The following is a 26,497-nucleotide window of genomic DNA, read 5'->3' as shown; positions in this document are numbered from 1 at the left end:
ATGATCACGGACATTTATATATATATCAGGGTTGTCTTGTCAGGGTTTATTTATCATTATTCCAAAAGCAAAGTACTGTTATCACGATTTTATGCCTACTTCTTACCCCTCTGGATCCGCCACTAGCTAGATAATTTTGGTGATGCCTATAACAGCGGTACTCACCTATCATTGTAACATTATTGGAAGTTAAAATACAAGTAGATATAATGTTAACATTTTGAATACTTTACATATATACATGTTAAGGAATTCATCATATGATGTTTATTAACTTTATTGGTGGATGACCGAGAGCGAACATCCCCCTCTCCCTCGCACAATTCAATTTCTAGAATTGACAAGTGGCCCATTTTTACCCTTGAACGTAAAGCACTGGTCAGTCATTGTGTAATTCCAATTAACGAACTTCACCATTGAGTCCTGACCGTTACGCTTCGTCAGACACTAACCCACTAATACTACCTAGATACTGATTTCGTACGTGATAAATTCCTGTGATCTTTACTAGTATGTTTCATTGTTTATTTGGAGTTTCTATTTGTTTGGATTTTTCTATTTTTTTCTTCTTCAAAAGTAAAGTATTCATATTGCAATTTAACCCCCTGGATCCGCCACTTTTTTTAAGTAAACGTATAAATATAATTGTGTTGATCTATAATAATTAGGTAAATGAAGTCAATGGATATCAGCGTTATTCACTTAGCTTCCTAACTATATTGAAAGTTGAAATAGACAACGTTAACATTTTGAATAATTTAAATATTTAGAATATATAATCGTGCGGTGTTTATTTTTGAATATTTTGAAATTAAAAAAAAAAAAAAAAACTTTAGCGGCGGAGGAGCAGAAGCCACCCCTCCTCCTGCAGGATTTATGGTCCAAAATTGACAAAAGGTTCGTTTTGACCAGATAGAAATGGCACTTGAACGGAAAATACTGATCAATCACTCTACTTAGTCCCTGATATTCTATACAATGTACAATTTCAATACTTCATATATGTACAGGAATAATCACACGATGTTTAGTTCGAATATAAAAAAATATAGTGGCCCAACTGGTCAGTCATTGTGTATTCCCAATTAACAAACTATCCTTTTAAATCCTAGTCGTTACGCTTCGTCGGACACGACAACATAACACATTGACCCTAGCCGAACAAGTCTTGTAATTAAGGTCTTCTGCTCCCAAATGGAAACCTGAATAAGATATCATTAAGGTCTTCCGTTTCCAACGGAAGATTTCGTTGTTCTTGACACTACTTAAATAAAAAAAAATTAGTGGTCCCACTAGTCAGTCATTTTGTATTCCCAATTAACAAACTACCCTATCAAATTCTACACGTTACGCTTCGTCAGACACGAGATCATAAGCCATTGACCCTAACCTATCTAGTCTAGTATATATGGGGTTTTTGTTTACTGTAATTCAGGTCCTCCGCTTCCAACTGAAGACCTCATTGTTATCTCTGTTATCATTATGGTCTTCCGCTTCCAAAGAAAGATTTCGTTGTTATTTTTGACACTACCTAGAGACATAATCTCGAACATTTATTTATCGATGATTTGTTGTTTGTTGTAATTTTTGGTGGAAGCTTTACTGGAGTTGAAGTAGTTACGGTTGATATTGGAAATAGATTTTACAATGAAGAACTAATACTGTCTTCATTACTAGGAAAACTTTAGTAGCGGACTGATCAAAGCACCCACCCTTTCCCCAACCCCTCGACCAGCCATTACGTATAGTTCATTTTCCAAAATATATAGATGCAACACTTGATCGTAAAATAGAGATCAATCAATGCATATTCCTAATCAACAAAATACCTTTAAAAGTGCGACATTTAACTCTGGACACGATAAAAGTGCGGAGTTTTTTGTCTATGACAACCACATATTTTCTTCAATAAAAACAATGTTTCACTCTGTCATTAAATGTACGTATACAACGCGATCTAATCAAGCCGGCATAGAAGCGCCCCATGCGAAAATTACCCTTATCAAATGTTACATACTTCGGATTTTTATTGAGCTTAATCCTAAATATTGCACATCTAGATAATTTTCCAAAAATATATGAAACTTTTTACTTGTATCAAAATTCTTTCTGTTTTATATCTTCTAATTTTTATCATAGAGTTAACTAACAGTCTCACTTGCGGAATTAAGGGGTATGGAGATCGCACCCCCCCCCCCCCATCATTTCAAAGATAAGAATTTAATGTGTTTGAAATTGCTCTGCTTCAATATTTTCTCCCGTAAGGGAGGGGAACAACCCCTCCCGAACCACCCTAACCGTGATTTGGTTAGTCCTCAATTACAAAGCCCCTGTAGTCCAATATCCAGTATCCAGTTAATGTAGGGCTTTTACATGTAATATGTATATCAGATATGTTTTGTCCCGTGGGGATCCGGTGTTGTATCATAGATCCCCCCTCCCGGAAAAACGGGCCCGGAATTGCGCCCCAGCATATAATTTCCCCCTATGTACAAAGTCAATATAGAGTCTCCCCTTTGGCGGAAAAATCGCCCTGGTATATATAGACCCCCCCCCCCCCCCCTGTTTCCGGATTTCATTTGTTATAATAGTTTAAGGAAATAGATATGCGCTCATTGATATTACGATATTCATAAAACAAACGAATATTTTTTGTTGTTGACATGATGAAGTTGGATTTACACGCTGAAAACTTTGAAATGCATATTGTAAATACAATATGCTTACCAAAAGACTTTAACGATGGTCAATATAAGTAGGATTTTTCGTAAAAAAAATCGACTATAAGATGTATAATTAAAATATTTGAAAAGTAAAATAGATGAACTGTATAAATAAAAGTAATTAAATTTTCTCGTTTATTTAAATTAAAAAAATTATTTAAGTTCTTCCCAACTTTACTAATTCAAATGTTAGATACTAGTAAATAACGATAAAGGCTTAAGATGTCTGAATGAATTTTGATATACCATTACACGATTTGAGCAATTTCCTTTTTATAAAAAATCATAAGATATGATTGTTCACGATACACACACACAAAAATAATCAGAAGAATTACTGGGTCTAAATAAGCAAGAGAATTCTAGTAATAGAAATGGAAACAGATACATAGCTAAAATGTAAGAATGAGGGTGTACTGTCATTTAGGGGGAATTTCTGTACTGGGACGGTTTTTCCAAGGGGGGTTGGGTTGGACCCGGGTTAATTCTTCGTAAGGGGAAATTCTATTCCAGGCCCATCTTTCCGGGGGGAATGTCTATCCCGGGCCCGTTTTTCCGGGGGGAAAGTCTATGCGGGGGAAAATCTTATGCTTTACAACACCGGGTAGAATAGGTCCTCAGTACTCCTTGCCTGTCGTAAGAGACGACCCAATGGGACAGTCCTTCGGATGGGAACGCAAAAACCGAGGCCCACTGTCTCAACTTCTGTGGCACGATAAATTTCCTCCCTGCTCAAAGGCCGTAAGAACAGAGCATAGGCCTATGTTTTCAGCCCTTCACCGGCAATGGTGACGTCTTCATATGAGTGAAAAATTCTCGAGAGGAAACTTAAACAATATTCTATCAATCAAATCTGAGTCTGTTTTCATATCCATGTAACGTATGTCTCTAGTACTTAATACAGTCTAAGGAACTAAAGATCATGCACCCAATGTTGGGAATGAACTAAGTAAACTTAATTTCTACACTTTTAATGCGATATAGTTTTAGACTTTTTTTTCATTAATGTATATTAAATATGCGCATGTCAAATATACAGCTTTTAAGAATAAAGATATGCAATCAAAATACTTTAGAGGGTACTGGTGCTAGTTTTTGCAATAAAAAGAAGAGAGAAAAAAGCGGGAGCTTTCATAGGCTTTGTCTCCTGGAACCACCCTTTGTCCTGGACTTACTGAGGTCTAAAGGCGGTCTTTAGACCCACCTACCCAGCAATTTCTCCGGGCCCCAAACTGAAATATTGCACCCGCCTCTGAATACAATACATAATTCATGGTTATCTTGCTTTAAAATCAACAAATGTAAATTCATGTAATACTACACAATTGTCTATTACTTGAATGTGGCCATTTGCATGGATCTTGAGAGATAATTCAATTATCCCCTAGATTATAACGCGAGAGTCTGAAGGATAGAGCCAGTCAGACAGCAGAAAGGCATGTGCATGTGCACGCGTGTAGATTATTCTTTTCCAATATAATTTCATACTAGAGCATTACACACCCGTTTTTATTTGTCAAACTGCGTTTTGGAAATCTTAAAATCTTCAATTCAAAATACCCAGTCTAAGCTTCGATGATTCGGGCTGTATGAACTTCGTAATATCAGGGGCGGGTCCAGGAAATGCGGTTACAGGGAGGGGGCGCCACTTTATGAGGCAGGGGGTCTGGGGGCCGCCTTGAGGCCCACAGTGGATCCAGAGCAAAGCGCTGGTGGAGTTCAGGGGGGCGAAGCCCCTGGAAGCTCCGGGATTTTACAGGGCTTGAAATATGTCTCCTATTTAGTCATTTGTGAAATTAATAAAATGACTCAAATTTTATGGGTTTTAGAACAAAATTAAGTTCTCCCAATAAAGTAATGCAAGAAATCAAAAGATTTTGTCATTTATTTCTCCGAGAGTGGAAGAAATTATTGCTTCTTTTATCGTTTAGTACATTTTTCTAAACAAGATACCGCGATTTACCTTAAATTTGAAAATCTTAGGGGGGGGGGGGGTTGAACTGAATATAGGTGTTTGAAAATGTATAGATCTATGTACGTGCATTTTAATAACCAATTGGGACTTCACTTCAGAGTAACACAAACTGGGACTAAAGCATGCCATTCTTAACACTAAAAGCTGGTCTGAATCCCCCCCCCCACTCGCTTATATACCCTACAAAATTTACCTGCAATATTACATAGTATTTACTAATGTCAGTTATTATAAGTTCTTTTCACTAAAAACATGGAATTTACAAATGGATGAAAAATACAAATTTCACTACATAGACTTAGGTGTTCAAGTGGTTTTCGTCAAGTTTCCGCACTCATTTTTCATCTTGAAAGCTTTCTCCCTGCAAAAACTTGGTGTGTCCTGCTGAAACTTGATATATCTACGTTGTTTTCAAGTAGTTTCCGCAACGAAAATTTGCTGAAAGCTGATCAAGTTGGCGCAAATTTCGGTTTGCAGAAACTGTTCTGTTTTAGTATGCACATTGCTATACTGATAGTCTACCGCAAAGTTTTGATAAGTTTCCGCAATATTTTAGTTCTGTATCAGTTTGTACAATATGGTATATACCAATTTTCAGCTTTGTGGAAACTTACTGAGACTTTATCATCGCCATGTAATTATAATAGGATGTTTGTGTTGCAATCAATATATAGAATTTTTAAAAAGATAACTGAAAACACTCGGACTAAATGCAAAGACAGCCTGTTACATGTACATGTATATTATAATTTGCGGAATGTGTTTTTCCCCTTTCGTTGTTAGTCTCACCCCCTCCCTTTGGAGGGATGGTGGTGGTGGTGTCCATTTGTACTAATGAAGTATCACCTATAAGGTGTCAGTATATTCTGGTAGATTATTGCAATATACATCAGTGGCGGATTTAGAGGGGGCGCAGGCGGAGAAATAAATGACAAAATCTTTTATTTTTTTAAATTATTTTATTGGGAGAACTTAATATTTTCCAAAAAAAAAAACCCTTAAAATTTGGGTCATTTTATTAATTTCACCTTATTAAAATGATAGAAAATACATGTAGTACAAATGACTAAATAGGAGAAATATTTCAAGCCCCATAAAATTTGTAAAACCCAGGAGTTTCCGGGGGCTTCGCCCCCTGGGCCCCAACCAGGGCTTCGCCATGGACCCACTGCCTAATAAAGTGGCGCCCCGTAACCACAATTCTTGGATCCGCCCCTGTACATGTAGATATGAGGAGATACTGTCTGTATAAGTTGATAGCTCATCAAACGCAGCTCCTGCGATGTGAAAGTGAAAATAGCTGCAATCCTCGCCGGCGGAATTATGGTAAGGTTCAATTTCAGCAACTATTTGCGATAATGTGCTCCACGAAGATTTCCTTAAAGATTACAATTACTCTAAATGAACCCTGTGCTTCCTAATCCCAGTACCCGGGTAATGTAGTTCTTGTTCATCAGTGGCGGATCAAGAGGGTTGTAGTCACTCCACTTTACTTCCATAGTTTTAAACAAAACTGGTCATTTTACCAGTTTGCGATATTCACCCATCTTTGGGGCCGGGGTGGAATAGGCACGAACTTGGGTCTCAATCCGCTCATCCTTTAAACAATTCCTGGATGCGCCCTTGCCCACAGGCACCTTAAATATGGATATTACTACCCCCCCCCACCTTTTTCATATTTTATTTTTGGTGGGAATAATTTCTCTGAAATGTATGAATTCGTAGTCTATTTCATCCCTCTTTCGATTCATGTAATCGTTTCACGCTTTTTTGTAAGCTTTAGAGATTGGCCTTCTACCGGTATAATAAAATTCATTTTATTATATACCAGTAGAAGGCCAATCTCTAAATACATGTATCCATACTTCCGGTGCCTGTGCCCTTGCCCGTGGAGAACAATACGTAAAGTGCACTTGTAAATATATTACCATTTTGTCTGTAATGATATTTACGGGTGTATTCAATACCACCTCCTAATGAAAACACGAGGGTGGGGGGGGGTGGTATCGTATAGACTCTCATTATTATCATTACAGACAAAATTACCGGTTCCTGTGATTAGACAAATATTGATTTATGTTCACAAAATAAAAATTAAATCAAAATCGGAACCAGGAAAGCTTAATTGATTCCCAACTACATGGAAATGGACATAAGATTTTAATAGTGATATTGTTTAGCTACAGTTCATAATGCATAAGATATAATTGCAAAAGTCTATCTGTTAGTTGGATAATATCTTGTATACAATATAAGAATTTCATAAGTTAACATCAGGGACCTATATACTAACTAGTATATAGGTCCCTGTTAACATCAACACTGTTCCAAGTATCTGATTTAAATCATTACTTCTTTTTACTGGCTAACAATTTATATTTCTATTAATTTGTCTTGAAAATGAAAAATCCATCGTACCACTGGACCTGTTCATAAAATGAAATTGATCCAACTTCGCCCCAAAATCACAGATTAAACAGTGGCGGATCTAGACCTCACTGTGTGTGTGTGTGTGTGTGTGTGGAGGGGGGGGGGCTTTTTTGGTCAAGCAAAGGAGATATGGTTTTAGTATTAAATGTTAATGAAAATTGAAACATCCATACTTCTTCATTATACTAGCCCGAATATTTAGAAATAATTGTCAAAGTGCACAAATGATCTTACAAAGATTTGGCCTAAAAGCAAAATATGCTTGACCTGGACCATTTAAATTGGCTTTAAAAGTGTTTCAGGTGTTTTCCCCCAAAAAGTCACTAAAATGATTTTAAAAGATTTGAGATGACCTTATAGAAATTAACAAATTTTGCACTAATCAAAATTTGTAATCCATAGTTTTGAAATGTTTGAGTGGAGTATGAATGGTTGGTATGAGTGATTATATATCAATTGTACATCTTACCTTTAAAAGTATATATTATGATGCACTTAATTTCTATTTGTACAAATAAATGAAAAAAAAATTAAGCCTAAAAAAGAAAATTTAAAAAAATTATTATAATCCGAGGATTAATGTGCATTAAATTATACTTTGTTGTACAATATGAAAAAGGTACAAATTAAACAAATATTAGAAAGAGATTACATATCTTAATGGTAGTATAAGTTAACCACATTCACTAACTGCAAAATTGTAGTTCTCTGAGAAAATATTGGGACAGATCTGTACCAATTAATATTTTCTCAGAGAGCTACAGTTCTGCAGCTATGCATTCACATGATTATGAATTTCACAATATTTCATATGAATTTAAACGTAAAATTTAAATGTATCCTTTGCCTTTGTATTGGGTGATGTATATTGCAACATAATTTTCAATGTTCATGCTGAGAATTGCTTTGCCATTATTTTCCAAATATCACAATATAAGCCTACAATATTACATATTATGTATCAAATGAATTATTTATAATATTGACTGAAACAGCATGATATGTTGATCATGATATGAAATGCTTATAAAAGTATTAGATGGCAAATTACAACCTCACAAAGTCATTCACCCAGTAATTGTAGATAAGGAACAATGAGAAACAAAGCCAGGGGCTTGCTGAGCTGTAAAGAACATCCCATGTGTATTATACACAAAGGGATTAGTTGGGGTAAAAGTCACAAGACAAAACCTGGGTACAGATATAACAAAATGGACAAAATGACCATGCAAGGACAAAGTCAATATTAGAAGTTTATTAAAGCATAATAACAAAATGTCACAGGACATAATACTGATTTTTATATAAATTCAGGGGGGAAATCTGTTCCTTTTGTAAAGTTTACAAAAATGCATGTGTAAAATATATGTTATATTTTTTATGAGATTGTTTTTCAATTTTAAACTACAGATTTTGATAATTATTATTAAATGCTTATTCTTTTTATCATATCTATTGCAAAATATGAATTAAAATAGGATTTTCTTTTACTGATATAGAATACTAATAGGCTTTGTAATCATTGGGTTTACAAATTGCTACACAAGATCTGACATTTTTCACATAGCTTCTGCGTGCATGCATGTCATTTGATTCCATATCAACATATCAATTAATAAGCAAGATTCAAAATGTGAAATTACTTTGGAAAAAAAAAACACAACAAAAAACTTGATGACTGATAATCTATAATATGCATGATAGTTCAAATTTTCTTATGAATATATATGTATATCAAATGATATGTCAGAACAATCAATTTGCTATTATTGTACGTACATGTATATGCTTTCATAATTTTGCTGTTGTGTGATAATGAAATATTGTCAAATAAAAAAAAAAATGTGAAATTACAATTTAGTGTCCTTAGGTTTGTAATCAAGAATGAAGGAGTAAATTATAACCCAGTGGTGGATCCAGAGGGGGTGCTGGTTCAGGAAATTTTGCTAAAATAAAGTAAAAATAACACATTTTGAGGGTGGACCCCCCTCCCTTGATAACCAAACTTAATGGTAAAATTCCCCTCTCTCAAAAATTCCTTGATCCATCCCTGTAAGCATTAGACAATCATTAATTTGTCATTCCATTATTCATAATTTCTTCATTGGACACATGGAGGCCAACTCTCACATGTGTGTATATAGACATAATTCCAATTATTTTGAAAATAAAGAGGTCAAAGTACCAAATTGAATTCAATATAAAATATATAAAGAATATCTTATCATGGATATAAAGATTAAAACATTTCAATCATGTTAATTAATAGATTTTTAGGTCAATTGATTCTCTCATGTGACCTATTGCTAGTGGTCAGCTTCTGTTGTGACAGTAAACAAAACATCAAGCTTGTAAATATCATGATTCCTAGGGTAGAAATTCTGACTCCAGGAGGAACCAAACTTGATATATAGTGTTTATGTGTAAAACATTTAAATTTAGATAACATCTTCCTTAATGCTATTGATGCTTTTAGGTAAAGAAGGAACAGGTAATTGTAAATTTCATGACCTCGATCAGTGATAATAATAATAAAATTTATATACATGCAGCCTTATATAAAACAGTTTATTACTCTAAGGTGCTTTACACAATCTGATTAAAATAAGATCTTTGATCCGCTCCGTTATTGTTATGTCGTTTCAATAAGATCTTTGATCCGCTCCGTTATTGTTATGGAGCGGATCAAAGATCTTATTTATAACAATAACGGAGCGGATCAAAGATCTTATTTTAATCAGATTGTGCTTTCCAAGGGCAAGAAGAGGAATGCAACAATAAAATAGAATTAAATGACATTATGACAACTTATACATGTATCTGTAAATTAAATTATCAAAATAAAACACTATGATTAAGATCAATAGCTAAAAGTTGGTTGGTTTTTTGGTGTTTTTTTTTTTGGTATTTGATAATTAAAAACACAGTTTATATATACATGTTAGAATCTAAAGGTTTTGATACTAGCTTTAAAATAGATGGAACCAAAATGGTCATAGTAATCACATGTCTTTATGATTTAAAAGAATCCTTCTTTAATTTTGTTGACACTAGAATATTATAAACGATGGATGCATTGTCAAGAAAAACAGAAAGAGATGTACAAAAATTGTGACGCTTGCAACTCCAGGGTTCTGATTCAAGGTCAGATCCAAATAGTGTTAAAAGTGTATATCAAGTTTATAATTGTAAAATGTTTCATCAGTATAGACGCTTTTGGGGGAATGAATTACACCTTATATTATACTTCTACTGAATATTAGAATTTAGCATATAAATGCATGCCTAGAGCAAGAAAAGTTACTGTATTATATAGATTTCATTCATATTGAGGTTAGTAATACTTTGAACTAAATAACTCAGGTGACTGGTAAGGTCAGTGTCTTGTTGATATTTTTGATGTGTGTATGCATGTACGTGTATGTGTGCGTGTGTGTGTGAAATACAAAAAAATCCATAAAGATTTGTTTCAGAGTTTTGAGTAGTGATCAGTTTTAGCAATCATCAACAGCTAGGGTATGAATCTGTACACTCATCTTTGTTAATTTCTAAAAAGACTTAAATTGCATTTCAAAAGTAGTCAAGTGTTATGTGAAGGAGATTTGAGGAACATATGTTCCTGCTAAATGTGTGTGATCATACATTTGGGGTGTCAATGGATAGAAAATCATCTGAAGATCGAAGTTTTGAAGAAATTGAAATACTTTTTTGAATATTAATCAATCTTATTTCCATTCTAAAATCATGTACTCAAAGGAATTTTCTTTCAATTACATATGTAAGTGCATTAAATTGAATTATTTTTCTATTTCTGACTTACATTTAAAACAGTTATGTTTGTCATTTTGTTTCTCAAAGTAGAAAATATTTTCATGTAGATTTTTCTTCCAAGATTATTATTCCTTAGATTTCAATTTAGAACATTCAAGTAAAAGAAAATAAGACTCTAAAAAAGGAGGTCTCCATGTGAATTGAGAGAAAGAAACGGAAATTATAAATTCTGTGGTGACATTAAATTTCATTTCATAATTTTGCCAGCTATAATAAGGTATGATATGAGATTCAGGGTGGTACATTTATGTGCATACATGTACCTTGTCAGGGATTTTCCACCCAGTTGTAGGGGACCGAAATTCGGCCCCATTCCCAATGCAAAATAGTAGTATTTTTTCCCAATTTGTCTTCAAAAGGACAAGGGACGTTATTGGCCAAATATGGCCGCGCTTCAAAAACTAACAATATTTTGCAGGTAGAAAAGCGACAATTTTCTCGTTTCATTCATATATAACATGTACCATTTCTTTTTTGTTGAATTTGCGAAAACAGCGTTCAAATATTGCATTGTTAACTCTGACGCCGTCTTCAGACGATCGCTTTTTCGGTACAACGTCATCAACGTTGGGATATTCATTCCTCTGAATCTCATGAAATATCTTTCTAAAAGATATATATATATATATATACACACACACACAATAAAAACTGACACGAATGCACTTACATTAACGCCAATCATCCTGGGCGAGATTACATCAGCTTACGTATAAATTTATTTCAAGTTTTGATTGAATGGTATCATAATGTCATTAACCTATAGATTCAATGTACATGAAAAAGATGCGATTTATATGTAAAATATAATTGTTGTTTAATGATACGTTGGTGTTTTCGGTACACGTATATCCGTATGTAGACTTCCCTGCAGACGTTCACATCTTTTTATGAAACGCCCAAATTCTCGACATCCTGTATATAAACACCTGTGTTATTCCTACCACTCGTCGATACATTGTTTCATGGCACGTTCAGCACAATTTCACCAAATAAAAGAAGGGTCATGAACAACGACAATCACATGCCAGTAATTTCAAAGTGATAAATAGCAGTTCATAGAAATGTGTACCATAAGCAATGGTTTAATTTTAACATAAGGTTTTCAGTGTAATTAGGAATAGGTGATTAAGGTCAGCTATATACATGTACATGTTTACATTGGAAATGGATTTCATTATGTATTCATCTGTGAAGCAATGTGAGCAAAGAATCAAATTTTTATCACCTAAACAAATAAATATTAAAAATATCTTTCCTTTTAAACAAACCTTTAGAAAACTTTCATTAAGAAAATAATAAAATAAAATTTGGTCCCCTACCTAGAATGCCCATACTTCACATTCATAATAACACGTTTTTTTCCCCCTAAATTGATAAATACTTTATTACACGCATGTATTATTTACTAAATGTATATCAAACAGCTTTTTGTCTTTATATTTTTGTATACCACTGCATAATGGTGATGAGATCCAATAAATTGAATTCAGTACATGTACCGTAGTCTTGAAATATCACAAAGTATAGAGTTGACAACGATTAAAATAAAAATGCAGACGTTTTCTCGTTTATTCAGTGACTCACAAACTTGCGCGTCTTTTGAATGAAAGTTGTAAAACAAACGTACTAGGTTTTGGTCAGTTATAACATAATACGGGGGTAAAATTCATCTCATCTCCACTAGCAATGGGTTTTGGGTCAACTGTGCCTTTGTGTACAAATAATCTTGGCTAGCGAAGATGGAAAAAAATGCCTAGATAGTCCGCTTGCATTAACATGTATTATGAAGGTGAAATCGAAGAATTATCCAGTAAATCCAATGATGTTGCAGTATATATAGCATGTATTTATTTTATTTTTGACTGAGAAAGAGATAGACAGCTAAGCACGTAACATCGTTTTAGAGGGGGGGGGGGAGGGGGGGGGGGGGGGAGAGACTAATTCATTAGTCCTAACCCGGACGAGCCGAAAAATTTAACATGTAAAGAAAGCAACATGGGAAATAAAAAAAAATATATCAGAATGAAAGGGGATGGATAATTAATCAGAAAGATATTGTCCTTTCAAGATTCTCTCTCTCTCTCTCTCTCTCTCTCTCTCTCTCTCTCTCTCTCTCTCTCTGTGTGTGTGTGTGGTGTGTGTTGCTTTCATTATCTTATGCATCTAAAGATTAAATTAAAGATTTTAATAATCGATAGCGTATATGAATAAAAGCAAATAATCGTTAAGTTATTTCTGTTTATATTGATATTAGTCTTTTTTTTCATGAACTAGTTGTATTTGACACCGAGGATTTACATCCTTAAATATTGATTACAAGCACGTAGAATCGGAGAGTGTGTAATTTAAAAGCTTGAAAGTTAAGGATTTAGCCTTGTAGCTTGTAGCGACCTACCCACACGGAGGACACAGTGTATCTCCGTGGATTTTCTCTACAATGTCGCACTTTGCATCACCGCAATATTTCCTTTCCAAGGAAAATACTATATAACACAGATTCATACTGGAAAACTGCCGATTTCCGCATTCAGTCTTTTTCAAAATTCATATTGTTTGCAGCCAACAACCGACACCATATTGATAATGAAAGAAGATTATTAATGGATAATCAAACATGCAAAATATAAATCTGGTTGTTGCATGCAAAAGTGTTTGTTTTTAATAAAGTTTATTCATATCTTATCAAAAATCAACAGATTCCGCTAAACGACCCAACTTTAGCGCACAATCATGACGTCATAATAAAATATTACGTCATTTTCATGTAAGTGGGATAATGATTACGTCCTAGATGAGTAAATAAAACAAGTAATTAAGCATGGTATGAAAGTTGAAAAAATAAAGAAATTTTCGGCGGTATATAGCCAATAACGTCCCTTGTCCTTTCCCAATTCAAGTCAAATAAAAGATTGTCTTGTTTTGCAATATTGTCATAGGGAAAGTGGAATGATTCAATATAATTCAGCAGCACTACCATCATAGTTCATTTTATAAAACACTCCAGAAATATCGGCAACTGTTCGATAAATCCGAATTTCCTTCATTTTTTTCTTTGATTAATACGTGCTATATTGTTGCTTCACTTATTGTACCCACTTCCTTAACCTATCTGAGAGTTATTAGGTAAATATCATATATATTTAGAATGTATTTTCAGTGTACTTTGTGTGAAAATAATTGTTTTAATCTTTTAATCTTTCTCCTCCGACTGTCCCTACACTTTGAAAAACGATGCTACGTGTTTGCGTACTATTCTAAATCTTTCCAAAATAATCACTCAGCAATACGAATTAAATTGTTTTTGCAATTGGCAGCCGCCATGTATAAATTCAGTGGCGGCCGCCAGATAAAATAACTGGCGGCCGCCAGTTAATCTACATGGCGTCCGCCAGATATGTCTGTAAATAAGTGGCGGCCGCCATTTAAATTAAGTGGCGACCGCCACATAAATTAAGTGGCGGCCGTCAGTTAAAGAATATTACGCTGAGGACTTGACGTGTACCGGTAAAGGACGAGTATTGCTATACAATACTTATTGTATACTGGTAAATTTGCAACATATGATTAAGATATGTTTTGAAACACGTATATTTTCAAATAATTTAATTCTTATTGTATCCTTGTCTCTGATTGGTCAAATTCCAATTGAGGAATGCAGGTTATTTTTGTATAACCTGGTTTGGTTTGGAGACACACCCCCTTGACAACCAGAAGCCGGAACTATTTTTCTCTCTCTCTAAATTTACATCGCAACACTGTTTTCAGCCTTCTATCGAATAGAAAGTCAACGTGTACTATTAGTTACACAGTTAGTTAGTGACCTGATACGGAAAAATACATGGTGTGAAAAAAAAAACCGTATCGGGCGAGGCGAAGCCGAGCCCGATACAGGTTTTCTTTTCACACCATGTATTTTTCCGTATCAGGTCACTAACTGACTGTGTAACGAATTTATCACGTCGAAGACCTCTAACTGTATATGTGGGAGTCTATATCATACAACTTAGTCAAATGTCTTTCCTTTTGAAACGGCTGCAAGTCGAACCCGACGATAAATAAAATTACTCGCCCAATACGGATTTTACTCGCATGATACGGTTTTTTTCACGGCGTCATGTGACCAGGATCTGACCAATCAGATTTCAACAATTTTGTCTGAGGCGTGATAAAATAAGTTTCTTCTATTTGATACACATACTGTTTTCTCGTTGTCAATTAGCATCTACTTGTACGTAAATCACTGTTGTAAATCATCTTTCTCTGTATGATGATCGAATAATTTTAAAATAGATTAAAACAATGATACTATATTCGAATTAATGATTTACCAAGTAAGCATTGCCCTGTACATTTTCAAATACATTTCTCACTGGGGAAAGGGGTTGGGGGGTGGTGGGGGGTGCATTGCTGATCCGCCTTTCAACAATGTGAAGATAACGAACAGTGATCAATCTCATAACTCCTATAAGCAATACAAAATAGATAGTTGGGCAAACACGGACCCCTGGACACAAAGCAAACAAAAAAAATATCATACGTCACAGTTTACCACATGGCGTCAGTCACATTAACATGTGGATCGCGATTTGTCACTTGATTGCATATTTTCTTGTGTTGGATTTACTATTAGTGACAACGTTGCATGCAAGGGTAAGTTTTCATGTAGTAGAAATTTTCTCAGAGTTAAAAGCCGTAAATTATTGCATTTTCTGATATTTGAAGACTTACTGTGGGTAGATCTCGGCCTAAACAAAGCAATTTCCCGTATTTTCTCAATCTGTCGGAGATGAGCGACTTCAAAGTCAATCTCTAAAGAGCATCGAAATACGCTTAGCATGCATAGTCTACACATATTTTCTGTCATGACAAATTTCACCTTCAATACAATACTTTAATAAAGAGGCTAGGCTCTGTTGAACTAAGACAAATTGACAACGAGTTAAGATGGCAACTTTCACAGCTAAATGTAGACGCTTCGTCGTTGTTGCTAAATGAATCATTGCGCGGCTCAGTTGACTTGTATTTTTCCGAGTTTATGTACATTTTGATAAACGAAGGTTAGGATCTTTGTCTCCTGCATTAAATTATAAGGGATGACTTTAATTCTGGGGCAAGTTATACTCATTCGCGGATTATAAAAAAGCGTAAACTGACCCAAACCAGGTTATACTCGTATAACTTGCCCCAGAATTAAAGTCATTCCTTAAATATATGATTAATATACGTTTATAGTATGAATAACATATGTTTGTACTACTTTAGGATAAACATATTTTGCTCATATAATATCCATGTGTTTTTCTTATGCAAAATGGTAATATGTTTAACATATATCAAAGATATGTTTAACATATATATCAAACATATGTCTCACATATATCAAATATATATCAAACATATATCTCACATATATGAAATATATGTTTAACATGCATATATTTATATTTAGAATACGTTAAACACAAATTCAACATGTTTTGAAGCATGATAATGATGAAGTAGGCGCACACAATATATGTTTTCAATTGACATGCAATCAATGTTTACCATCTTTTGGTCAAACATGTGATTTCGAAATACCTCTCCAGATACTATAGACCCAATACCAGTTTGCTCAAATTGTGTCAAAACCCTGTGAATTTAATGTGAATAAGAAATCTAATTTATTTATGTAATTTTATATTTGTGAATATGATTTCAAAAATATATTAAGTTGACGAGGTTTTAGAACTCGGGAACATTTTAGTCTTAGTTGAAAGTTCTTTTGTAAAACAGGGTCTTGGTCCGTAGCAACGATTTTGAGGGGGATATTTTAACAAACAAAACTCTGTGTATAAAATAGACCCCACCCCATTTTGATCACACGTTAATCAAATGTGCAAAATTTCATATGATTATCATATGATGAACGTATGTTAGACACAAGAATTTTTCACCTTGTGTTAATCATATGTTTGGAGTTTGCACTATGGTCAACATATGTTTCATCATTTGATGATAAAATCATATGTTTAAACCATACGTTAGATATATGATTAACATATGAATATCCAATCATATGTTAAACATATGTTGCAATTTTACTCGTATATACGTGATGCAATGATATTACTGAAAATGTATGGATGATAAAATTGGGTTCCAGGGTTCCCCCTAAAAACTACTCATCACAAAAGATTATAATGTTGTATGTAAAACTTAATCATCATTAATTTCGGATTTGAAATCAATATTTAGTGAAAACAATGTATTCTATCTATGATGTTGAAACGAAACTGATAAACACAGTTCAGTTCATATGACCTTGGAAATTCGTTGAGCAAACTTGATGAGCACCCATATAGTAACACCGGATATAGCCATTCTGGTGACACCGGGAACAAAACCGTTCTGTTTCCCCTTTCTAAGGAAACTATTATCCCCTCTGCGTCAGTAAATAGATTGATAGCGAATTTTGATGCACGCCGTTGAAGATACCATGAATCCCAACATTTCAAAATTGGCCTTTTGTTTTGCTTTGGTTGGTCTTGTAAATTCACAGTTGCTCTATGATGGACATTCGGAAAGCCTAAAGTATGAACTGATGCAGAAGCTCGAGAAAGCATTGAGCGGTTCGTATACAAAATATTAAGTATTTCCACCTCTCAATATCTTGTATTTACATTTCCAATGTTTTTGCCTCCGATATATATCTCTATTATAATTGAAATGATAGCCATGTGCTCACAAATGTGATCAATGTTCGTGTGAATCTTTATGAATGCAGTATGGCTATTCTAACAGCCGGATATTTCGAGATAGAAATGAAAGTAAAATTTATACATGTATTAAAAATAATGTCATTCTTGAAAATAAAAGAGGGCATGAATGATGGGGCGCCAAATTAATATAAACAATATTTGACGATAATTGAAGATATAATTAATCATTGCTCGCGATAATTCAATTAATGCACTCATGAAATCAATTTTTACTCTCAGAAAATGAATTGATTCGTGCATCATATGAATTATTGCTTGAAATTGAAAGGTTGCAAGGAATAATTTATTTAATACGCGCATTAAATTATTCATTGCTATCATCATTCAATTTGATGCTTGCATCAATGCGATGGAATTATTGGTCGCACAATTTCATTTGGAGCTTGGTATAAATGATTTGATGATCTCTTTAATTCAATTTCAGATTTTTAATTATGTACAACGATTTTGTATACAGAATTAATGCGCGCATGAATAAATACTTTTGAAGAGAGGAAGAATTCAATTAAAGAGATCATTGTTTGAATTGTGGATATGTGGCATTGAAGATATCTCTAATTAAAGAATTTCCCACTTTATAACAGAATTATTGCGCGCATTCATTGAATTAATGATATCATTGATTTGATGGTAGAGGACATTGATTTGAAAATTATTAATAAGTGCGCGCAGTGATTGAATTATTGCACGTTAATTGAATTATTGCTCTCATCAATTGAATTATAGCGCGCGTCAATTCAACTGTTGATATCCTCAATCTTTTACATCTCTCGTCGCTAAAGCCATTCAAAACCTAGTGAATGTGAACAAATTTATCATGTTTACTCATCCAAGTATCTCGCAGGAAGTCCTGTTCTCCCCTCCAATATCCAAGAAAACACGTGAAAATTCAATTTAAAAACATTGAAATTCTAATAAAAAAACCTTTGTTAACTAAAGCCACTGTTTTATCTAAATCAAAGTAATATCAGTCCTATGTCATTGATCGATTTCAAATAGTCGCAACCAAAAACTTTTTCACGTTTATGTCAATGATATGACATCAACAAAATAAATAGAAGTATTCTATTAAGTTTTCAAAGAAACATAATAGCTTACTAAAAATTTAAAATAAATTTCATTCATATGTGTGTAACTGTATGCTCTTTATCGCGCTATTTTTTCTCGCGTAGGAACACGAACAAGCACGGGAATTATTTAAATCAGCTGTTTTATAATTTGTTGTGTTGGGAATCATCTCAAAACTAAAGTGATAGAAAGAGCGGATGAAATAAATAGAACATCTATAATTGCGTGGTTGAATATTAGCTCTATCCGATTCGTTGAAAATATGATTTATTCGCTCGGCAAGCCTCGCGTAGAATTACACCATTTCAATTCGTTGGATAGAACACATATCAAATCACACAATACAGATAGCCTCTATATATCTACATATAGAATTATATGAGTTTATATTAATTTGGCGCTCCATTAAAAGAACAACAATGCTTCCCTCCAGCATACTTTTCATGAGGAGCCTATTTAGAAGAGTCGCTTCATGAAATATGCCGGCGTAAAGAATCGCAGTTCATGCCCTTGTGTATATTCAAAAATGAAATTTACTTCTTAAATGTCCACACCAATTCTTTGCCTTCCGTAGCACGGAAAGTCTGCTTTCAAGGGGATATCAAAAGACTCTAGACTTGCGCTTCTAATGCTGGACACTTCAGAAATGAGCAGAAACTACGTTCTATGTACATGTACATGTACTACTACCAGTCGCGGTAGCTCAGTGGTAGAGCGTTCGCTTCGTAACCTGGAAGTTGTGGGTTCGAGCTCCGATCGTGGCATGGCCGCGTCAAACCTAAGACGTTAGCATAGTTAGTAGGTAATTGTTCCTTCGCCAAACGCTCGGTATCTAGAAGTGAGAATCACGGGTCTTTCGGAGATGGCCTTAAAAACGGAGGTCCCATATCGCGGAAAGCATTGGCACGATAAAGAGCCCTTATTACTATAGCCCTCAGCGCTAAGCATAGATATAAATTTGTGGTACTTAAGCTACAGCTGTTGACTCTCAATACGAGTGAAAAAATTCTCGACGGGAGGTACAACTACAAACAATCAATCATTTATTGTCTACCTGTGTTGTATACTACCTATTTCCATTGTCTATCTGTATTGTATACTACCTATTTCTATTGTCTACCTGTCTTGTATACTATATATTTGTATTATCTACCTGTGTTGTATACTACCTATTTGTATTGTCTACCTGTGTTGTATACTACCTATTTGTATTGTCTACCTGTGTTGTATACTACCTATTTGTATTGTCTACCTGTGTTGTATACTACCTATTTCCATTGTCTACCTGTGTTGTATACTACCTATTTCCATTGTCTACCTGTGTTGTATACTACCTATTTCCATTGTCTACCTGTGTTGTATACTACCTATTTCCATTGTCTACCTGTGTTGTGTACTACCTATTTCTATTGTCTACCTGTGTTGTATACTACCTATTTGTATTGTCTACCTGTGTTGTATACTACCTATTTCTATTGTCTACCTGTGTTGTATACTACCTATTTCCATTGTCTACCTGTGTTGTATACTACCTATTTCTTTTGTCTACCTGTGTTGTATACTACCTATTTCCATTGTCTACCTGTGTTGTATACTACCTATTTCCATTGTCTACCTGTGTTGTATACTACCTATTTCCATTGTCTACCTGTGTTGTATACTACCTATTTCCATTGTCTACCTGTGTTGTATACTACCTATTTCCATTGTCTACCTGTGTTGTATACTACCTATTTCCATTGTCTACCTGTGTTGTATACTACCTATTTCCATTGTCTACCTGTGTTGTATACTACCTATTTCCATTGTCTACCTGTGTTGTATACTACCTATTTCCATTGTCTACCTGTGTTGTATACTACCTATTTCCATTGTCTACCTGTGTTGTATACTACCTATTTCCATTGTCTACCTGTGTTGTATACTACCTATTTCTATTGTCTACCTGTGTTGTATACTACCTATTTCTATTGTCTAACTCTGTTGTATACTACCTATTTCTTTTGTATGATAAACAGACGGCCGAAGCGAAATTATCTAACCCACTCTGATTTCTAAGGTAGAGAACTAATTGTGAATGTTCTTTAATTTAAAGTTCAAATAAATATTCCTCATTTTGGCAGTCGAATTCGCTGAGGGACATCATGGGGAAATAGGCATTATAGCGTTTCCATGTCTGCATCTTATTTATAAATGAACACGACAACTGCATTGTGTTCTTATTTTGGCGTATTTATAATTTGACACAATCAGATCTAATGCGCTGTTTTGTGTAATCATGCTTTAGTACTTATTCTGTGTTTGATTATGAACATATAGAGACTTATCTCCGCTAAAATAAGTACACATGCAAATCGCATACTAAAACATAATTTCATGGTTTTGAAATTGAAGATGGAGAAAATCTGCAAAAGCAAGTTACTCAATTGAATAAGGAAATTCAAGTGTTGAAAAGAAGGATGCGTAAGTATAATGATTACTTGAGTATTAAATACTTTTGATTTATAGCATTGACAGAAGCATACTGTTTAGTCTTTATTTATAGCATTGACAGAAGCATACTGTTTAGTCTTTATTTATAGCATTGACAGAAGCATACTGTTTAGTCTTTATTTATAGCATTGACAGAAGCATACTGTTTAGTCTTTATTTATAGTATTGACAGAAGCATACTGTTTAGTCTTTATTTATAGTATTGACAGAAGCATACTGTTTAGTCTTTTAGAAGTGTTCCGGTACGTTGGTGAACTGGGACATTTAAAGCGCCTATGTAACTATCAATCTGGTATCAATGGATGGTACAGAAATGAGCTCTTGTAAGTTACGAATATGAGTATTTAGCCCAACCCACCAATAGTTCAAACCGCTGAGGGACATCATGGGCAAATAGGCATTATAGCGTTTCCATGTCTGCATCTTATTTATCAATGAACACGACAACTAAATTGTGTACTTATTTTTGGCGTATTTAGAATTTGACACAATCAGATCTAATGCACTGTTTTGTGTAATCATGCTTAAGTACTTATTCTGTGTTTGATTATGAACAGATAGAGGTTTATTTCCATTAAAATAAGTACACATGTAAATTGCATACTAAAACATAATTTCATGGTTTTGAAATTGAAGATGGAGAAAATCTGCAAACGCAAGTTACTGAACTGAATAAGGAAATTCAGGAGTTGAAAAGAAGGATGGGTAAGTATAATCATTTAGAATCTAAAGTACTAAAATACTTCTGGTTGGTTGAATTGACAGAAGTATACTGTATAGTCATTTAAGAGTTTTCCTATTCGTTGACGAACTGGGACATTTGATTAAGTCAGTCTCGATCAGCAGGCATGTTCACGACTAAGACGTGTCCTAAATATGCCTTAGGACACGTCTTAGTCTTAAGTCGGTTTCCCAAAGCTTTCCTAATTTTAGACCTTGCTATAAGTTTATCCTAACTTTAGGACAGCAAAACTCTTGTCCAAAAATCATCCTAAGTTTGTATCGGCATGGCTACAGCCATTCTATTGAAGCGGAAAGCCAACAAAAACCGTGGAAATATATTTAGGGATATTGACAACCCACAGGACTACTTAATTGAGAGTAAGTATATATTTTCAAGGTTTTCATAGCCTCCCGGTGCTATTGGGCTGGGGTGCCTTCTTCTTAATTTCACTAGTATAGGAAGGCCATTTATTCTTAGTCTCACACATTCATAAAATAGTTTGTGAGTGGATGGACTATATATATATATATATATATATATATATATATATATATATATACATATATATATATATACATATATATATATATATATATATATATAAGCACGAAAACCCAACAACACACTACTTTCTTAAAGTGTCGGATCTAAGAAGATACAAGGCCGGTAAAGACACCTGAGGAGTACAATATTCACCTCGCCCTTCGGGCTCGGTGAATAATGTACTTCGAAGGTGGCTAAATCATCGTATTGACCTCAAAAACAGCAATAATTGTTTTATTATATGATTAAATGATTAAGAAACCCTTCAAGATTGTTCTTTGCTTTAATTGTAAGTTTCAACGACCTATGTTTGGTCCTATGTGGAAAAAATAATTCCTTATGTTCACCTGGAAGGTCTATTTTTGGTCCTATGTGGAAAAAATAATTCCTTATGTTCACCTGGAAGGTCACGTGCAGGTAAACATAACGTAGTATGATTTCTACATTGTTAACAAGTACTAACTAATACACTATGCGCTCAGTTGTGTTTACACGCTTACAACGAAACCATTTTTCTCATTCAGTACAACAGTGTATCATTCTTGTTAACAATGTAGATTATTGAAAGCGCTTTGACTTTGCTTCGCTTTCTGAAAATACCGCTTTTCCAAGAAGTTAATATGAAAGTAACCCTTTCACAGCGTTAACTGAGCGCATAGTGTATTAGTGATACAATAAAAAAAGACGTGGACTTGAAGCTGACAGGAATTGATAAATATAGTAGAATTCTCTGTGTCCGCCATATTTCTCTGCTTATCCGCCATATTAGTTCTATTGTTATATGTATCGGGATTAGCATGGTATATAAGGGGACAAGTTTTATTACGCTTCACACTCACTTCAAGGAAGATTCAAATACAGAAATACTACTGTACTTATGCACATGACCTGTATGCTCGCCATGAAAACGAATCGAATGCGGACGACTATTTACCTGGGTCTACTCATAATATCTGTAATGGGCCGCAAATGTGCGTGTACACTTGTCGAAAATACTCTAAGTAGTCAAATTCCTTTTATTTGCATAATCTATGAAACAAAACGATAAACCCCATTTGTATTCCCAAAGTAAACACCGTTGTGCAGACCGCGACACACTTAGCCGATGCGGATCAGCTATCTTTAATCAGGGGAAGTATCAGAGTAGAATGTTTATCATGTATTGTGCATGCATCCTTATACCGTGTGATTTACTGGTCAGAGTGTTGTAGATTTGCAAATGGAATAATCATTTAGGTACATATTTAATGCTCATGGAAATAAATAATTTGGATATACAACACTGTAGGAGTGTCTGGGATTGAGAGAGAGAGAGAGAGAGAGAGAGAGAGAGAGAGAGAGAGAGAGAGAGAGAGAGAGAGAGAGAGAGAAAAATATATCTTTATTTATATTGCTCTATCAGCATGTCTGATATCTAATTTGTGTTGGTCGCCGAAGCCACCCAAATTTTTGTGTTTTATTTTGATATTCAATGTTCCATACGAATTCTGGTAACTGAAACACCGTATTCAGAAAGCACAACGCCCTTCGTTGATTGTTACCAATTATTGGTTTTATCATTGTAAATACAATGGCACGGTTACCCAAACATGAAACTTGGACTTGAGGTGTATCAAGTGATTTGGTACACGCAAAAATCTTTTGTTCGAGGTGAGATACATCTACTAATTATTGTTATTAAAGACTTTGACATGAGTACATGGAAGTCAAGGTACGAGGACGAGTCAATAAGTAACTAGCCTATCCCATTTCCGATTGACCGAGACGGTCACAATTTTCATGCCTTGTTTCGATACATGTTTTATATTGAGTCCTTCTTTGATATGATATTGAATGTCAGACATGGCTAGTGATGCAAAGACATGCTTTTCATCTACCTTGAGTAACGTGTTATAATTCGGTATTTGTATATAAAAGGTACATGTAAAACAAGCAGGGAAATACACGGCGAGTTAGCCGATGTTTATGGGTCTTCTGCACCACCTTATGCTCAGGTGAAATTCTGGGTAGAGGACTTCAAACGCGATAAAACGTCTTTAGAAGATGAAGCCAGGTTTGGACGCCCACTGGATACCACCGACGAAGAAATGTGTAAGAAAATTCGGCTTCTGGTATACTCTAATAGGCAAATTAGGGTGGAAGAAATAGCTAAGGCATTAGGTAGTTCACATGGTAGCGTTTCAATAATCTTACACGATCGTTTAGGCATGCGCAAGCTAACAGTTTGTTGTGTCCCCAAATCCCTTAGCGATGAGCAAATGGCAACCAGAGTATCGGTATGCAGCGCCTTGCTGAAACGTTTTAGGCCAAAAGATGATTTTCTTTTGCGTCTGGTGACTGTAGATGAGACTTGGATTCCTTATTATGAGCCATAGAATAAAGCTCAGAGTCGTCAGTGAAGTCAGGGGCCTTTCCATTGACCCACTCCTCAACTTCCGTCACGACTTCTTCATCAGACTGGAAATGACGTCCACGGATATCCTTTTTCAAGTTTGGGAATAGGAAGAAGTCGCCAGGAGCTAGATAAGGCGAATAGGCAGGATGTGGTATTCATTCATACCCGTTTCGTTCTACAGCATCCATTGCAACTTTGCAAGTGTGGACTCTCGCGTTGTCCTGTTGCAGCAAAACACCTTTAGAGAGTTTACCTCAACGTTTTTCACGGATGGCGGTTCTCAGCTGATCTAGCAAGTTTGCATAGTACACACCAGTTATTGTACTTCTATTTGGTAAAACGTCCAACATAATAACGCCTTTTGCGTCCAAAAATACTGTGGCCATCACCTTGCCAGCAAATGGTTGCGTCTTGAACTTCGTTGGCCTCGGGGACCAAGCTATTTTGTGAAGTAAAACAACAATCATTACAATTTCAAAATGTATTTGTATTCATTGCTAAAATACATTTAATGATATCATAGACCGTTCATATTAAGTTTGAACTTTCCTGTCGTGTATAAACTATGAGTAGTATAGTAGGCTGTATGGGGGGGGGGGGGGGGGGGTAAACAATAGACCTATTGTTCTCGAGAACAATAGAAGTGGTCATATTACAACCTTGACCTAATTAAGGACAATAGATGGATGACGTCATAGGCTAAAATAGCTGGGAAAAACCCATGTCTATTGTTCTTGAGAACAATATAAAGGGAGTGGGATCGAAGATCAAAGGGATAGTATAGGGGGGAGGGGGGGGGGTAAACAATAGACCTATTGTTCTCAAATAACAAAGGATCCGAGTCTGGAAATTCCGAGTGAATAAGGGATACGGAAAAACCTGACACGGTCTTTTGTAAAATTCCGGTAACGTTAAACCAAAATCATGCGAGTAGTGTATTGGTAGAATTTCATTATGAATTTTAATCAGAATACGTAGTTCCGTAACAAAGGATGCGAGTCTGGACTTTTCGAGTCAATAAGGATAGACGGAAAAACCTGACACAGTCATTGTAAAATTCAATGAGGTGTTGTTAAATTATGCGAGTGGCGTATGTGCAATGGTGAACATATGGTAAAACGATGAACGGAGTTACGATAAAGTGCATGCCATTGTTCACGGGATGACAAAAGCTTTCAATCCTGTAAAAGGAATGCGGACAGTGACACCGAGAAAATAATTTTATTTCTCGTTAGATCATCGATGGAGCGGATCGTATCAGATAATCCAAGTGACTCCGAGTGAAGAAACTTGACACTTATTGTACTTTAATGCATCAATGGATATACCTGTATCTAACAGAGAGTATTCTAATTCCGATGAACATAAGAAATAAAAAAAAAACAAGTACATTTTTTCATTAATTTTGTATTTAGGTTAAGATATAAAATAAGTCCCATGTCTATTACACTCATGATCTGGATCTGAAAAGAAAAAGTTTTTATTTTCAAAATAATATTACTATGGAGTGACAAGTTTTTTTTTATTTGCATCTAATCAATGAAGAGATTC

The 26,497-nt window shown here is 34.7% G+C and overlaps 1 protein-coding gene across 3 annotated transcripts in view; it reads left to right on the top strand.

Annotated features, from left to right (window-relative positions):
* The window catches only part of LOC125655866 (perlucin-like protein), a 50,203-nt gene that overhangs the window by 9,928 nt on the left and 13,778 nt on the right, over nucleotides 1–26,497 (top strand). For 2 of the 3 annotated variants that reach the window (XM_056145072.1, XM_056145073.1), the window contains 2 exons: nucleotides 21,186–21,254; nucleotides 21,921–21,989. The exons of the other annotated variant lie outside the window; for it this stretch is intronic. In XM_056145072.1, the coding sequence (XP_056001047.1) occupies nucleotides 21,186–21,254; nucleotides 21,921–21,989 (138 nt within the window). The remainder of the gene's footprint in view (nucleotides 1–21,185; nucleotides 21,255–21,920; nucleotides 21,990–26,497) is intronic. 3 annotated transcript variants of the gene reach the window in all.

The sequence above is a fragment of the Ostrea edulis genome, chromosome 7, assembly GCF_947568905.1.
Source record: "Ostrea edulis chromosome 7, xbOstEdul1.1, whole genome shotgun sequence".
Lineage (NCBI taxonomy): Eukaryota > Metazoa > Mollusca > Bivalvia > Ostreida > Ostreidae > Ostrea > Ostrea edulis.
Note: the sequence above shows the minus strand (reverse complement) of the source record. Positions and strands in the feature narration are given on the sequence as shown.